We start from the raw sequence: 17876 nt of genomic DNA, 5'->3' as shown, positions 1-17876 counted from the left end.
AATGAGCCGGGACCAGCCCAAACAAGGATGTCCTCACAAAGATGGACGTAGACATACAGACACACACATAGGAACATACACGCACTGTAAGTAAATGAAACACTATTTGTTCTTTGCAGATTTTATTTGTTTCTCAAATACAGGAGAGTTAATGTACAGAAGGACAAAGAATTTCATCAAGAACTGTACAATATTTACACGCCTTTTTTTCCTTTTTTTATGGAAAATTAGATTGTTTTCAAAATAAGTCATAGTATGCACAAACATCAAAATGATAAAAATGAAATGACTATTTCCTCTTTAAATATTACTTATTTATACTCCTTCTTCCCATATGGGAAATGGATAGTTTACTTCTTTTTCTTTGCACCTGCATGACTGATGATTGAACTGAAGCACGACAATGTTAAGTTTCAAATAGATTTTCCCATTCTCTTCGTCATTTTTTCTTTTCTTCCTTTTTTTTTTATTTTACACCCACTGTATTTGATACAATATTTCTGTCTCAACGTCTGTTCTTTCGTATAGAGGGGAAGACGACTTGGATATGTGGGTTACGATTGTATACTGAACCTGTGGAAAATAAAAACGTATTTAAAATGTTAGGGCAGCAACGCAGCGCTTGTGAGAGTTTAAGTTAAAAACCTCCTCATATAAATAATAAAAATGTGTTTATATATTATCACACAGCTGACTGGTGCTGCCCTTCACATAGCACAGGATGAGAGGGAGAGCGTTTATTAACACGTTTCATGTTTCTATCCGTGGACGAGTCCAATGTTCACGCTGCTCACGGCACACTCTACACGCAGTTTAAAAAGCATTCTCACCCTCTTCCACTCTTTTCAAAAGCCAACAGCTGATGTTAGTCTTTTCAAAAAATAATTTATGTAAAAACTAAGCAGTAATAGTTTCTCTTTGAACTATTGTCTTTATGACACACAGATTAACAAGATGTCAGTGGCTCCTCCGTCGACTTGGCATTACGGCTCCTCCTCTTTGTCCTTCCGCCTCGCGTCTCTTCCTTTTCACAGCCGGTCAATTCCCTCTTGACCCGCCAGTGACCCCTGGTCCGGTGGGGTCCCCGCTTCTCACAAAGTAAGACATTTCTTAAGTCATTGATCAACAACAAGAAAAAGAACAGAGGCCAGTGTCTGAGGTCACATGAACAGACCCAATTATGTTCATCAAGGGCCTTGAAAATTCATCCTCAGATATTAGAGATTCCAAAGGGGTCTGGGGGGCTGTACAGTGGGATCTATCTCTTTCCGTTTTTGTATTTTCTTCTTGTTTTTTTTTTCTTTTTTGAATCCTCTTGCTTTCATTAACTCTCTCTCTATCTCTCTTTCTCCGGCTGGCTCAGGCTTTGGTGCTGAGCGTGAGCAGCTCGATGAAGGAGCTGAAGAGGGTGTCCAGCCAGCTCTGGTTGGCCATGCACTGCTGCACCACTTCCTCTTGGCCCGGGTCCTCAGCTGCCTGCTCAATGGTGTTGGTCTGGAAAAGTGGGACGGAAACACAGACAGCTGTCAAACCAGGGTCTTAGAAAAAAACATACAAGCTGACTCTGTCTATGTAACGAGATTTTTGCTTTACCATGAAGTATATTTGAGGGAAATGCACTGAAATGTGTAAGCACCTACAAGCTAAGGCCCAAATATTTAAAGCATACTTGCTGCGACAAGTTGGCAAAATCTGGTCAATAAACCAACACTAGAAACATGCCAGCTTACCTCTTTCTTGCACTGTAAGAAGGTGTGGTATTTATAGTGATGAAGGGAGTGGTAGAGACTGTAAATCCGATATGAGTCGGCTGACAGTTTAAGGTCCTAAAAGAAAGAAATCGGATTAAGAATCTAGCACGGATTTAAAATACAAATAAAACACAAACAAAAGACAAAAAGCAGTCGAAAAGCCAAAGTCTATGTTAACATAAAAGTTCTGTGTAAGAAAGAGTGAAAGTGCAGAGCAGGTTTAGAAACTTGCAGCAGGTGTTACAGGGGAAGCTCAAACTGTTTTTCATTTTATTCTCTTCACGTCACCAGCGATCCATCTGTCGCCCACCCTCCACGGCTGAGTTTCTGGACGGTAACGGTTAATTTTGTTGAGGCAGTGGTTTCAGTCTAAATATTTTCAGCTCCTCCTGCTGCATGATGCCAACATTTTCAACAGCTTGCGCTAATTTTTATTTATTTATTTATTTATTTAGTGATCCTGAAGTGCTTCATTTACGTCACTCAGAAACCAGATCAGAAATCAGAAAATGCCCTACAATGAGCCGCGGACGTCCCATTAACGTATGAATAGTCTCAACAAATCACAAAATGTAAGACTCTTCCCTCACACACAAGCCTACTACCTGTGGTTTAGGCAGGGTCTTCTTGACTCTGTTGAGGGTCTTGCGGTTGTAAGCATCCCCGCTTAGCCGCACCCTCACCACTCCTGAGTCCAGGGGGTCTACAATGATCTGGGGGTAAGCATGTAGGACCTCCTGTTGAGGAAGAGGCAGGAATAAGAATCAATAACAGTCCCAGGGAGATAGACAAGATGTCTTGGAACAAATGTACAAAATAAGTGCCACGTTAAAAAAAAAGTTGCACTCGAGTTTGAGTGAGTGATTATTTTCATTACCAATAAATCTGTTGATTATTTGTTCTAGTTCTCATTTAGTTTATAAAAAGGCACCACATGCGAAACAGCAAATATCTGTCTGATAAAAAACTTAAATATTCAATTGATAGTTAAATAATTTTCTGTTTATTGAATTGATTTATCCTGTTTCCACAAATATGGACATATTTTACAGAATGAAAAAAAAGCTATGCCAAATTAAATGAAGGAAATGCAGCGATGTGAAATAACTGAAAATCAGAGATGTAATTTCAGCCTTGAGGGACAGAGAGAGAGAGAGAGACAAGACACTGAGGACAGATTACCTGGTGCTGAGAGCTCATGCTGACTCTTCTCAACAACCTCCTCTTCTGTTCGCTGAGGATGCTGTCAATCTTCCTCATTGGTGGGAGGTACAGCTCATCTGGTGGCCAATCAGCGTAAAAGGACGTTTCATTAGTGATCATTCGCGCAGCTGCCAATCATATTAATACCAAGGGCAGATTCAAAGCGGCACTTTTCAGGCATTCCTGGGGGCTTTCCTTCAACCTGTCATGCCTTGTTTATTTGGATTTCCAAAACCATTAAAAGATTCATCTAAACATGAGAACCACAGAACTCTAACAAATTCCCCTGCTGTCCTAGGAGCAGGCAGTCCAGCTGGATGGCCTGACCTGAAACCTGGCAGCTGCTACCTGTCAGTGGTCGGGATGTTTATTCAACCTGCCCAAACTGGTACTTGAAGCCATTTTTGAAAATACCTAATTCTAAATACAGGCAGGTTTGGTCAGTTTAGAGATACATCCTCACACAATACAACCTGCATGTGAGTCTCACAATCTTTTTCTGTCCCCTACACGTCAGTAGATTGTTAAAAGGAAGCCTGAAGTGTAACTATGCTGAGGGAGCAGTGTGTGCTGTGTGCAGGCCTCACCATCTGTGTCCTCCAGAGCTTGGATCATGTCGGGGTCCAATGCGGTGCTGACCAGCATCTCCACATAGCTCCTGAACATCTCCCTCATGGCACGGTTGTTCACTCCGCCTTTCACTGGCACTGAGTGGGTGAGAACCAGAGTTTAAAACTATCCAGAACCAACCTTCTGCCACGGAACATGGACATAAATAACAACTGCTTTGTTATTTTGGCCTCAAATGTGATAGGAAACTCCACCACACTGATTTTTAATGATAAGTATGCAAGCACAAAGAATCAAAATGGCATCTCACTTTCATTCTCACTAGCTGCCTCATCTGACGAGTCTGAGTCTGATGATGAAGGTACTTCCTTCAGCCACTTCTTCCTCTTCTTGGGTGGCGGCTCTGCCTTCACTTTGGCCGGCTTGGACTTAGGCGGGCGCTCAGCCTTCTCCTTCCTCTCCACCGCTTTCTTCTCCTCCTTTGCTCTACCTCGTTCGGCTGCTGCAGCACGTTTCTCCTGCTGCAGCTGTACCCGCTTCTCCTTCTCCCTCTCCCTCTCGTGATCCCTCTCTTTCTCCCGCTCCTTGTCCCTCTCCCTGGCTTTGGGCACCGCAGCTGAAGCCTCCTTCTTCTCCCTCTGTTCTTTTGCTGTTGTTGTGGTTGCTGGTCTTGTTTTCTCCCTCTGTTCGCGCTGGACTGGTGGAGTCACTCTCTCCTCTTTCTCCACTGCTCTTGGTGGCGCCTGGGTAGAGGGAGGCGATGCCATTCTGGGGAGGGACTGGCGCCTGTGGCACATAAATAAATAAATAAATAAATATATATGTGTGTGTGTGTGTGTGTGTGTGTGTGTGTGTGTGTGTGTGTGTGTGTGTGAAAAATCTTTACTATATCATAACAGAGTTCACATCCATTCAACCTGCACCAAATGGCTATTTCTGTAGCTACAGTTCAGCCAACCAAAGGCCCCCCCCACCCACCCCACCTTTGCCAACATTATTTTTTGGGGCTTTCTGGACTAAGACCCACCTGGCTCCATAAATCTTAAGCCTGGCTTCCAGGCACTCAACTGGGAGCTCCTCTCCCAGGCTTGACTTTAAGATAGGGCCCCCTGGGATTCCCTTATCAGGGCAAGGTCATTTTATCCCAACTAAATCTAGCAAGGCTTAATTCAATATGAACAGAATTTCCCATACAGCAAACACTGGTACCTGAGAGCAGGTGTGGCTCTGCGCCAAGGTCTCCGAGAACAGACTCTGACATAGTCCTTCTTATTGACATTCTCCAAAAACTTGACATAAATTCGCTGGTATCGCCTCTTGGCATCTCCAAAGTATCCAAGATACTGAGAGAGAAAGAAATTAAACACATTTTGACACAAAATACAATAAACTTCAAATGGCCTGAATCTGCCTGGAGATAATGTGACAACTTGGTCTGTAGGAATATATTTACATGAATAATGTAAACTTGAGCACATGCTACACCACAGTATCTTTATTTCAAGCTGTGATGTAGCAGGGTTTGTGAATAGTGTACAAATCGAAATGGCTGTTTGCAGGTGTGGTTAGATCACTGAGGGTTTGAGGTGAACTCACGTTGCTTGTGGCACAGAACTGTCTCTGCCCATCTTTGATCTCTGGGCTGAATTTCTGCAGCAGGGCTTTCTGCACCCTCCAGATGGGTGGGGGCTCACGGCCCGTCTGCAAGGCCAGCTGCAGCAAAACACACGACACGCAGGTAAGTATGAAATGTCTCTGTAACTTGGCAGCTACTGAAAGATTCGAATCTCAACACATTTTACATATTAAAACCAAGTGAATTCCCCTGATGGTTTTTCTTTGGCTCTAATAACTTAGGCTACACCGTTTTCAGTCTGTCCTGCCACCTATATATCAACATAATAATTAATGTGATGATTTAGGATTAGTTTCAGTTTATTGTCTCTAAATCAGATAGTAAGCAAACTTTCTCTATCTGTGACCTCACAAAGTGCTTTTTGATTCTTTAACTGTCAATAAACACACATACAAAACACATTTCCACACAAATACCTTCAGAGTTCGAATGTCTTCCACTCGCACCACAAACTCGTCCCTCTCTCTGAAGATGCCCTCCCCTCCACTCTCACTCTCATCCTCCTCACTCTCTCCAACAATGGCGGCATCTTCTTGCTTCTGGGCGAGGTGCAGGGAGGTGATTTTAGGAGGTGGGGGCTCTTCGGGAGAGGCGGGGGACTCCGGAGATGGCATGGGAGACTCCTTCTGAGTTGAAGGCAGGGGAGGAGGAGAAGTTGCAGGAGGAGGAGGGGGAGGGGAAGGAGAAGGAGAAGGAGGAGATGCAGGCTGAGGGAGAGTAGCGGGTGGGGGAGGTGACGGAGACGGGGATGTGGGAGCAACAGGGCTCGGCGGCTGGGAATTTTCCTGTTGTTCTTCTGGCGGAGGTAGGGGTGAGGGAAGCGAGAGGGGAGGGAGGGGGGAGTGAGAAGGTGAGGAGGATGAGGCGGGAGATGGAGGGACAGAGGGAGGTTCAGGAGTTGCTGGCACTGGAGGGATCTCGGGGAGGGGCGCTGGAAGGAATGAAGGGCAAGGTTAAGGTTAAGATCAATTTTACACAAAATAGCCACAGGAATTTTATTAAATTATTATTTTAACAAATAAATAATTAGACAATTTATTGAAATAAAAATAAAACAATAGCTTAGTCTGCAGGGAAAATATTAATTTTCCTAAGCTGAGCTACAAAAAAAAATCGATGTGCAAGGAAATGGGACATGAGTTGAATAAAAACTCCCGGCTTACCATCGAGCTTAGGGGCACCCAGGGTTTCCAGCTGTGGTTCTCTCTCCTCTGTCATATCACTTTCTTCCTCCCCTCCTGTGCTTCTTTCCTCCTCATTGTCCTCCTCCTTGTTCTCATCCATGTCTCCATCTTCTGGTTGGAGGACATCGGGTTCGTTGGACTGGGGCTGGGTGTGGGGGGTGTGCATGGTGGGCTGCGGGCTAAGCGTGGGGGGCTGCAGTGTGGGAGTAAGAGGGGCCTGGGTCGGCTGAGGCTGGGGCTGGGGAGGTGAAGGCGGTAGCGGGGCCTGGATGTTAGAGGTCAGCTGAGGAGTGTCGTACAGAGCAGAAATGGCAGAGGAGATGCTCTTCTGGAGGTCCTGGTTCTTTCCGACTGAGTCCTCCTCATCAGAAGAGAACGAAGGCAACGTCTCCAGGTTCCTCTTCAGCTCATCTTCCAAGCGCTTGGGGCTGGGACAGTTGCCCAAAGCCAGACCCCCATTCCCCTCACTGTCCCCGAATGGAGGTGGAGGTGGTGGAGGAGGAGGTGCAGGAGAGAGTGGGCGTAGACCCCCTGATTTACAGGGTGAGGTTTCACCATTGTCAGGTTCCATTCCTGGTGAGATGTCCAAGCCTGGAGGTCTCTTCCCCGTCTTAAGGAAATCCAAGAATGAAGCAACAAAGCCAGCCTTGGACTCCGAGTCCTTCTCATCCCCCTTTAAGACACACAAAACAGAGAGACTTTCACTCAAATCAAACAGCACAACAAAAGTAGTGAATGCCACAACTATCAGGCAATGGAGTTTAATTAAGTCCATTCAATTTTATCTTTAGGCAGCTTAAAGAATTCTTTGCTTAACAAAGCTTGGACATAATCCTGTAGCCTTTACCCTCTCCTCCAGCCCGTCGTCGTCCACTCCTTCACCCATCATCTGGCTTTTCTGCTTGTTCTTGTCCTGACTTCTGGTGCTTTCAGTGCTGCAGGGGGGGCCGGGACTTAAACCAAGTGAAGGAGCTGAGCCCACTGAGCCATCTGACAAAGCAGGGTCCGTGCCAGACAAAGAGTCCGTCCTCAGCAAGGCATCGGAGGAGGACAGGGTACCGATTGGTAATTTAATCTACAACAGAGGAAACAAAACAAAGACTTAAAGTGACTTTGCCTGAACGTACTGATGAAAAACACAAAAATTCCCAGGATGGGAAATTAATTTAATAATTTTGGCAATTACATGACAAGACAATTTAAACACAGTGACTGAGCCTAACCTTAAACCTGACAAGTCTAAAATTAAAAAAAAAGAGAGAGTGAGTGAGAAAGTAGAGTGATGGAGCAAGAAAACAGAGAAACCATCCTCTGCAGGCATGTGGCCAAAGCAGCTATGTGCAAGCAACACAAACCACAAAAACTGCAGGTATTGTTTGCCTCTCCCTTCCCTCACACAAGCTGATTCTTATCAATTTAAAAACAGGGTTCATATGTGAACCACTTCTTTAATCTGTTTGTGCAGAGGCTACTCGTGGCACCACATTACCCTCAATAACTACCGTTTGTTTTTACACCTATTACCATCACATCTGTGCTTAAATGACAATTTAATTAAAAATCCCAGACAATTTTCTTAACAGAGCACCACTGACCTTCAGAGGTGGAATAGGCTCGTGTTGCTGCTGTTGGGGCTGGTGATGGAGCTGCTGAGGTTGCTGCTGATGTAGGTGATGGTGGTGCATCTGATCCTGCTCCTTCCCGCTCATTTCCATGTACATATCCTCTCTCCTTCCTCCTCTACCGCGGCTTCCACGACCCCTGCCTCTGCCTCGTCCCTCCACACTGAATCCTCCTCCTACTGTTGTCCCACCCATCTCACCCATCATCCCTCTCGGAGTATATGGCTCAGGCATTGGGCGGATGCGAGGCCTGCCTCTTGGTCTAGGGGGACCCTCTCTCTTGGGTCTTGTGGGCTTTCGGCCCCTCTTCTTGGGTCCATCCTGAGGCAGTAGAGTGTGTGAACCCATAGATGAGTAGCCAGAGGAGTGGTAGAAGTCAATATCACCCATTAAAGGGCTGAGAGACCCACTTCCTCCTCCCTTTCTGCAGCTGGACACCAAGTCTGGCAAGAGGTCCGGGAGCCTCCGGCTGTTCAACCGGATGTCAGCTGGCTGGTCGGCTTTATCCTCATCATCTTCAAACTCATACTCTTGAGCATAACTTTTCTTAGGCAGTGTGTTGGGGTCCCGGCGCTCCTTTAACAGGTGGAAAGAGCTGGACTTGAGAAGCTTTTTGGGACGAGATGAACAGAAAATGGGAGACTGGAGGCCTCCAGAACCAGTTCCTGTGTTAGCTCCTCCAGGCCCAGAGGACATTTTCGCTCCAGAGTTGTTGGGACCAGCAGTATTGGCGCCCATACCCATAGCTGGGGCCTGAGACTGTATCAGTCCTAGCTGTTCAGTGTTGACAGTGGAAGGGAGCTCGTGGGTTTTAAGGGAGTCTAGATCCAGAGTCATGGTGTTGTTGCTGGGTTCTTCCAGGCCGTGACAGTACTGTTCATAACCCTGATCTCCGCCGTGGTGACCCATTATGTCATAGCTTGCTCCAGCACTTCCCCCTGCTCCACCTGCACTCTGCCCAGCTTTCATGGAATCCATTCCCTCCTGCCCAGTGTGGCTTTCATTCATCTCCCCCTGCCCCGGTCCTGCACCTCCAGAACAGCTCGACTTGTAGTCCTCTGCACAAAACATGTCTTCCATTCCTGGAAAAAAGGAGCGATCCTCATCCTGAAGGAGGGAATCCGGGAAGCAGATAGACGTTAGGGGTACGAAGCGGTTACTTTGTTGATTCTGGTCTGCTTTCTCCACTGGGCTGACTGTGTCAAACTGGTGCTGCTCTGAGCGCTGCTGGTCCAGCTGGCTCTGCTGAGGGGTGAGCTGGGATGAGAGTGGCTGCTGTGGGTCAGGCTGAGGCTGGGAGTGGGCTGAGGCAGAGGGTGGCGGTATGTGGTGAGGGAGTGGTGGCTGCTGCTGAGGGTGGGGCTGGGTGTGAGGGTGGTGAGGGTGGGTTTGTTGGTGTTGAGAGCTGGGGTGCTGCTGTTGTTGCTGCTGCTGCGGGTGGTGCTGTGAGAGGTGGTGCATGTGAGATGGGGTGGATAAGCTGATATCAGGCTCCGATAGGAAGGAGTGGAGTTCAGAGGCTGTGTGTGGTTGTGAGTGGTGGGTTTGCTGCGCCTGATGGTGGGATGGGTGCTGCTCCTGCTGCTGCTGTCTGTGGCGCTCACTGCTTCCTCCGCTCCTTCCCCCGCTGCCTGCCCCGCCGCGTCTGTCTTCTGCAACAGCTACGTCCGTGCTGGAGGTCTGAGAAAGGGAGCGCTCTAGCATGTCCAAGGAGGAGACCACTGAGCTTTGTTTCACCTGGCTCTGCTCGTGCTGATGTGGAGGGGGCCCGTGGTTGTAGTGAGCCGCTGCCACTTCCAGCGCCTGGGACTGGAGCTGAAGCTGGAGCTGGGTGGTTTGGGACTGAGACTGCGTCTGATGTTTGTTTGAGCCAAGTCTCCCACCAGCACTTTCCATTACAGCTTGCTGTTGGCTAATAGAGTGCTGCTGCTGTTGAGTGTGAGAGTCCATTTTATGGTGCTGCTGATGTTGCGAATGAGAATCAATCTTGTGGTGCTGCTGATGCTGATGGGAGTCCATCTTCTGATGCTGTTGATGCTGAGGGTGGGAGTCCATTTTCGGGTGTTGTTGATGTGGTTGGTGGGAGTCCATTTTGTGATGCTGTTGGTGTTGCCGATGAGAGTCCATTTTGTGGTGCTGCTGATGAGGCTCCAGTTTGTTGCGGGTGGTGTGGGACAGCACTGACTGGAGCAGGTGTGGCGGTTGACGGGACTGATCTGTGGGAGAGTCCATGAGGGAAGCAGTAGCCTGAGATTGGGAATGCTGTTGCTGGACTTCCGGTGTTTTCCGAGGATAGGGGATGTCCGCACGCTCCTGTGGCTTCTTCTGGAGCTCCATTTGGGTGTGGGACGGTAACTGTGAGTGAGAGGAGACGTGCTGACTATGTGAGGAGTGTTGGGGAGCAAGGGAGTGTTGGCTGTACGGGTCACCCCGCCCATAGTGGACTACCGAGCCTAGGTTGTCATGGTGATGGAGGTGGGAGTGCACTTGCTCAGCGCTGCCTCTCCCTCCACTGTTCCTGCTGCTTCCAACTGACCTCTCATTCCTCTGCTGCTGTTGATGGTGGTGTTGTTGATGTTGCTGCTGTTGTTTCTTTAGTGACATCTCCAACTGGTTGTCCAGCCCTGAGATGGACCCTCCAGACCCTGCATTTCCTACTCCGGCAGTGGATGTGGCACTGTGGGTACGTATAACACTCTGGGGGTGGTACCTCTCCTCAGAGGTCTTGCCCATGTCATAGCTCAGCCCTTTGCCTGAATCACTGGTTGGGGGCACTGACTGGGGCTGAGGCTGTGTTTGTTGCGATGCTTGTTGGGGTGGTTGTTGAGGGTGGTGATGAGCAGCCTGAGGAGCAGGACTTGCTTGGGCTTGCAGCAAGTGCTGAATCAAGAACTCATCGTCGTCGTCTACTTCTTCTTGGGATCTCTGAGAGCCCACCCCTAGCATGGAAGGGTCCGCCTTTGTTTTGGAGGAGGTGGAGTGATAAGACTGAGGTTGGGAGCTGGGGCCTCTGGTGTCAGGGTAGCCCTGTGGGGAGGCTAAAAAAGTGGGGGAGAGAACTGAGGAAATGTATTTATTAGAGCCTGCACCTCCTGGGGATTGTGTAGGGCAGGTGGGCACTGGGGAGTGCAACCCTGGACGGATAATGCCTGAGTTGCCTGATGGAGAGGGGCTAGAGTCTGGAATATGATAAGACCCTCCACCGCTACCTCCACCTCTCTCACTGGTCATGCTATTTCCTGCTCCTCCTCCTGAGCCAGAGTTCCCACTTCCTGTGCCGCTGCTGGTTCCTCCCCCAGATGCTCCACTACCTGATGAACCACTTGATCTTAAAAGGGCAGGGGAGTGGCCTGGGGCTCCGTAGCCCAGTGATGGGCTTCCAGCTCCACCCAGAGAAGATGGAAGTGATCCATAAGCAGAGTCAGCTCCATATATATCAGTGGAGTATGATTGGCTTCGCCCTCCTAAACTCCCATAGCCTTTCCCAGCAGTACCTGAGCTCAGGTCTTGGGCTTGTGGTGAGCTGAAGCCTCCATAGGACTGAGCCAGGTGGGAAGTAGGGGGCTGATTTGGGGAATATGACTGTGTCTGTTGTTGGGGTGGAGTCTGGCCAGTAAGAGCAGAGGTGGGGGTCTTCACTGGGGGCACAGGAGAACCATATCCTGAGAGGCAGGATTTGGGGAGAGACTGGGGTGCTGAAGTGGAGGTGGCAGGGGGTTGCTGCTGCTGAGGGGCCGGGGGAGGCGGAGCTGGCTGAGGTGGTGGCTGCTGCCTGGAAGGAGCTGCACTGGAGCTGGAAGTGGGGATGGAGTTGGAAGGATGAGCACCAGAAGTGGCAGAAGAAGAGGAGGAGGAAGAGGAGGTAGAGGAAGCAGAAGGGGGGGTGTGAGGGGTTCTCGAGGATGAAGCTGAACTGGCAGAAGAATAGCCGCTGCTGGAGCTGCTTTTGGTACCTTTCCCAGCTGAGGACGAAGACGAAGAGGAAGAGGATGAGGAATACGGAGGCTGGATGATTGGCCGATACTGCTCAGTGCGAGAGGTGGGCTTGTGGTCAGATGAGGGGCTCTGGTCGCCCAGTGGGCTGCAGGAAAGGCCAGCGTGTCTGTGGTGAGTGGCTATCTGCTGGTATCCCGCCCCTCCACAGCTGAGGTAGTGCTGAAGGGAGTGGGCAGCAGAGGACGAGAGCTGTGACTGAGCTGGCGTGGGCCGCTGGTAGTGCTTGATAACGCTGTCCTGCCGGGGCACGGCCCGTTCCTGAGCCGAATTGGACTGGGACTGGGACTGAGGCTGGGGCTGGGCTGAGGAAAAGACTGATGCATTATACAGCTGGGAGGACTGATCCTGGAGCTGTGATGACAGCAGGTTGAACTGGTGGGACTGCAGGTGCCTGGCAGACGACGCCTGGGCTGATGTGGCTCCCGTGGGATCCTGGCTGCCCCTATAGGCAGCTGCGGCAGCACCCTGCGAGGACAGGAGTCTATCAAAACCCAGGCTAGACTGGGAAGGAGCCTTGATGTGTAGTAGCGGGTCATGTGGGGAGAGCAGGCCATTGGATGTGGGACTAAACGTGGGTGTGTCCTGGAGGGAAAGGGAGGCGGCAGGGAAAGAACGACTGGAGAAGGATGCTGGATGCTGATAAGCTGAGAGAGCTGAGGAGGAGGGGAAGGAGCCAGAGCCAGGAAGGGCTCCAGAGATGAATAGTTCAGGAGGAGCAGGCGTGTGCATCGCTGTTTGGAAAAGGAAGACATATTGCAAAATTATTCAGTATCCATCAAGCCAACATTTAAATTAAGAAATGACTAAGTATTCAGGCGTAAGACTATCAACAAGAACAGTAAAATGCTTAAATGCTCACATAGCAACACCTTCAGAATAATAATAATGCAGCCAAACATTGGGAGGTTCTAAATGTCATGTTGACTGTGGGGCCTGTTTGAATGTCAACACAAGAGGGAAGATCTAACACAGCCCCACCTGTCTGCCAGGATGGTGTGCGGAACTGGGAAAGAAGGGAGGAGGCAGAGGGCGGAGGCTGGGGACCCCGGGACTCCAGGGCTGAGATCAGATTCATTACGGAGGCATCGGGGGCAGAGGGGCTGGCATGGTGCAGGCCAGTATCAAAGAGCCCCGACAGACCTATGGGAAGGAAAGACACAACCATTAAAACTGATTAAAAATGCAAATACTGACAGTCAGTTATACAAATCTGGGTGAAATCTGAAACAACCAGAAAAATATATACATGACTTTTTAAAATCTTTTCTAAAACATGTGTTTGGTAAATCTGTTGTCAGAAATACAAAGAATCTCCATCTAGATGTCAATAGTGCCTGGTATAAGAATAAGTACATCAACCTCTGATGCTGAAAACAACTCGTTGGCAGAACTGTATGAGAACGAATGCTGTGACTATAGGATTTTTTTCCTGAAATCGGGTTTTAACATCCAGGGCTTTAACTCAATTGAGCTATAATATGCACATTTTTCAATGACAATAATCTACCAGGGCCTGCAAGGAGAAACACAATAATTCATTGCTGGGGCCCCTTATGGTGGTGACATGGAAGGTATGACATTTATCTCACCCAAACTCCGTCCAGCTGCTCCCCAAGCCCCGCCTTGGCCAGAGCTCCCTGGGTGGTGATTGGTGGCATAGCCCTGCAGAGGGTGTGGGGTGGCGTAGGCTTGTCGGTGAAGGAGCTCAGACTCAGGGTGGGATGATCTGGAACTCCCATATACAAGACTAGGGGAGAAGGGGAGTGGAGAATTGTGAAGTGTCATTAATTTCAGAGTACATTTACATAAACGTAATATATTCCTAAAATGTGACCCTTGAGAAAAAAAAACTATCTAGGCTTGGGTCACTTTTGGAAAAAAATCTGACGTGCAAACAAATTGCTTTTCAGTAAAATAAAAATAATTTAAAAATCCACACATCAAATGTCATCTCAAGGCTGTTCATTTGGTCTCCATATGTAACTAACATGAAAGAGAAAATAATATGATGAGTCTGATTAATATTTAAAATTAAATGGAAGCAAAATCTTTCCAATCAACATCTAATAAAATACCAGAGACAGAATTACAAACTTGGTTGTTACACCAAAGTGTACTACAGTAGATGCAAATCTGTCAAACCAGCAATAAATGTGCCATGCAAAAATAATGGGATGGTTAATTTGCAATTATTATTATGACCCCTCAAGACCCAATCACAACACAATTTGAAAATTTACAAGCTAAATAAGCTTCTTATTTCAGCGTTAAACAATAGCCAGTTGCAAGAACTTTGCTTTACAAAAGACAGATGAAATGCGTGGATGGCTGGCAAGATAACATGCTAGCATTTGTGCTGCTGGTAGCACCGCCTAGCAGCAATGCACAGCAGCTATGGGAGAAATGCAGAGACTAGGCCCAAACTGCAAGGCCAGTGTTTTACGTGTAAATAAACCATGGGTGAGTAAAGTTTAGACTTAGGCCAACTGGGGGGAAAAAGCCGTTTCCTCAATTTATTTCAAAGGAAAACGATCCATGTGTCTGCAAGCAGTGATTATGTTGATGCTGCTAACAGCTGGATGGTGCAAGTCGACGCAAATGCACGCTAAGTTGCATGCAAACACCAGCGAGTAGCCAGGTTTGTTTAGCCAAATAACACGTCCTAGAGTGGCGTGGTGACTTTCAAACACGATCGGGAAGCTAACTCCGGGTCAAAACATCACATCTGTGCAGCTAAATAAGGGGCAATGATGCTTGCGTGCGCAGGCCTCAAATGACTTCCATGCAACATAACGCTAGCTCGCAGGCTAACATAAAGCTAAAAGACAGAGAGCTATCTTTGCACAGCCCAGACAATTTCCATCTTCACCGTCTTATCAGTTTCACTTGTGATTGTTTATTTTATTTTACACAGACAGCAAATTGCAAGTGTGATGCAGTGGGAACGTGGCACAATTTCATTATGCAAATGAACACAAACCATCCAAAATCCACCACCAATTATCTAGATCACGACTGGGAGAAATGCATGATAAATCTCAGTTCTGGGAGTATGGCATCACCCCCACTTTAAGGTATTTTTATTTCCACTTTTCTTTACAATGTAACGCTGTTGAAATGCATCTTCCCGGTTAATATTTATCAGTCCTTCTTGTTGATGTCTGTCAGGGGGGCTGCTGCGAGGGGGGTTTGCTGCGTCTGCACTCTTCGCAGTTCCTATCAATCCAGTGAATTTATCTATCAGGGTCTGTGTCCAGGCCTGCACACAGGGAACAATAATTCCTATGGATGCTCCAGACATGCCACCCCCCTCCTTCTCCTCCACCACCACCACCACCACTTCCACCTCCACTACCTCCACCCCGCCAGGTCTACCTAAAACCCACGTCTGTCAATCACACTCAATTCATATCCCCAACCTTTCCTTTCTCCACCCCGCCCACCCCCACGACACGCACACTGCTCCATTCCTGTTTATAATATTATTACTATGCAACTGTTTGGATGACAATGCACTACACATTATTGGCAAAGCATGGCACTATTTACGAAGCCAGTGGCGATAATTTTGTTTACATGGGTCACACCGTGCCCTGCAAAGTACCAGTGATGCATGCACATTGTCTGAATCCAATGCATACCTTGCTTTTGCCGATCTCTCGTAACTCCATCCTGCTCCTGCGCCCAAATCACCAAATCCTGTTCCCGGGTAATTTCTATCCATTTATGTGTCGTACAATGTGTGCGATGAGGACGAAAGCAACGAGATCGTCGCAGAGCAGATCACGGAAAAAAAATCCAGTCTTTCCCTTTCTCGGTTTCAGGCTATTTTTCCCGGTTTCATAAGCAAGTCCTCAGGAGTGGAAAACAGCATATTGAAAGAGAAATGGAGGGGAGGAGGAGAAAGCTGGATGAAAAAAGAGGGGGGTCTACGGGGTTATAATCCAACCACCTCCAAAAAAAGCCAGTCTTTCTCCTTTTCCTACGCCTTTCACATTTATCATTTCCACGAATGGAGATTTAGTCCAAAATCAGTCACGGTCATGATGAAGATGCGGCGGATTTGGCCGGTGATGGACGAATTGCTGATAAACATTTGATTTGAATGCGTCCTTTTTCACCGTCTCTCCTCCCCTTTCTTTAGGCTAGTTTTTGCTACGCTGCTAGCACTATAAAGGATTGCAATCGACAGGCCACGTTGGTAGCAACCAGTCCCCATAGACGAGCAAAGAAATCCCCAATTTCAAAATCTTCTCTCTCCCTCTCTCCTTTTTTTCCCCCTTTGCATGCAAATCGTTCCCACCCCCCCTCCGGAGCAGAGCTGTGGGCTAGCAGCAGATGCTAGCTGTCAGTAACGACGCATCAAAATAAAACAGGGCTGCCTTTATTTCCCCCAAATGCTCGCTCCCTGTATTTCTGCTTCCTTTGGCCGTTCAAGTAAAAACGACGACGAGTTTGCCCGCGCCGGGAAAAAATGAAGCCAGAGTATGAGCAGGGGAAAAAAAAAAACCCATAAAAACCGAACGAGGAAGTGTAAAGAAAGCAGGCCGCGTTTTAATATTTTTTTTTACTCATTTTCCTCCGGAGACGCCATTTTTGAAGGCGGCTGGCCGCTGTCCGTCCTCCCTCTCCCCCTCTCTGCCTCACCGCTGAGACTCATTCAGTGTCTGCGGTGACCTCCATTCACCGGCCCTCAGTGTGCCAGCCAGCCCTGCACGCTTTTCCACATTTTCATCTTATTCTCGGGCTGCTTATTAATTTAAACTACATTTTACATGAACAAGAAAAAAAAAATAGTCAGCTGTTTGTCCTGAACGCTGCGATTGGCTGAGACGCATGCGAGAGCGAAATGTTTCCAGTAATAACCAGGTTTAGACAGGCCTTCCGCAGTCACTTTGCAAATTCACATCCAAATCGTGCAGTCTGTTTGAGAGACACTGACATTTCCTGCTTCCAATCAGATGCTTAATTGATTAAATGGGCTGGAGTTTGTCTATAATCTGTGGTATTATAAAAAGGGGTGTATCTCATATGATCTTAAATGATTAAAGATGCCAAAACCTGCTTTGGGCCTTTTTTGTTGTTGTTGTTATTAATTTAATTATTTGGAGAACCTGTATATCAGACCTCATGTGCACTTAATTAGTACGCCAGTAGATGGCACTCTGGGTTTTCTGATCATGATGGTGGTGGTGGTGGTGGGGATCAGTGGGAGCTGAGACAGAGATCTTTTGCTCCTATTCATATTTCACGTTAGTGTTTAACACTAGATCTGATCAGGGTTTTCTGAGAAAATGTATGTAGCGTAACCTTCATAGTAACCCGTCATTATCTCCAATCGTTCACATTAATAAAGGTATTAGAGTGTTAGAGAGTGTTAAAAAAAGGCGAATAGGTGTTTTACTGGTTAGTGTTGCTTAATGTAAATTTGTTCTCTTTTATTTACAGGTAATCAAAATGCACACACTCCAGAAGCCTATTTGTCCAGAAATTCATCGTGTGTATATGAGTGTGTGTTGCCCTCTAGTGGTGAACTTAAACTCTGCAACTACAACACTAAGCACTTTACAGTAGCAGCTACTACAACATTTTAGCCATTTGAATTTTGTACTTTTGAGGCACTGTGTTATATGTGCAAAACATGGGGGACAAAGCGTCTTCCATGTTTTGTCCTGCAACATCTAAAACGTGCACAGTGGACACATCTTGCTTTTGTATTATTCTGATGAAATTTTCAAAACTATAGCATCTCTGGATCAGTCAGTTATTTTCCTTGCGTCATAATGAATGGGCTGTAATTGTAGAGAATAAACTGATGCAGTGGCATATCATGTTTTACTGATTCAGGCTCAAGCTCAAGTATATGTTTGAAATCTACCCAAACTCTAGCTTCATATAACATTTGCAGAATTAA

The 17876-nt window shown here is 47.4% G+C and overlaps 1 protein-coding gene across 1 annotated transcript; it reads right to left on the bottom strand.

Moving 5' to 3' along the window:
- Positions 1-379: 379 nt before the first annotated feature.
- On the bottom strand, positions 380-16652 carry prr12a (proline rich 12a). The gene is made up of 15 exons (XM_041066825.1): positions 15604-16652; positions 13552-13709; positions 12941-13102; positions 7940-12693; positions 7192-7419; positions 6324-7017; positions 5577-6091; positions 5121-5237; positions 4734-4867; positions 3835-4310; positions 3542-3661; positions 2934-3031; positions 2357-2488; positions 1731-1826; positions 380-1494 (listed from the first exon to the last, which is right to left on the bottom strand). Exons 1-15 carry the CDS (start codon positions 15684-15686, stop codon positions 1360-1362), a joined length of 7902 nt encoding a protein of 2633 aa, XP_040922759.1. The 5' UTR covers positions 15687-16652; the 3' UTR covers positions 380-1359.
- Positions 16653-17876: the final 1224 nt, after the last annotated feature.

Source organism: Toxotes jaculatrix, chromosome 21 (assembly GCF_017976425.1).
Source record: "Toxotes jaculatrix isolate fToxJac2 chromosome 21, fToxJac2.pri, whole genome shotgun sequence".
In the NCBI taxonomy this organism is placed as follows: domain Eukaryota; kingdom Metazoa; phylum Chordata; class Actinopteri; family Toxotidae; genus Toxotes; species Toxotes jaculatrix.
Note: the sequence above shows the minus strand (reverse complement) of the source record. Positions and strands in the feature narration are given on the sequence as shown.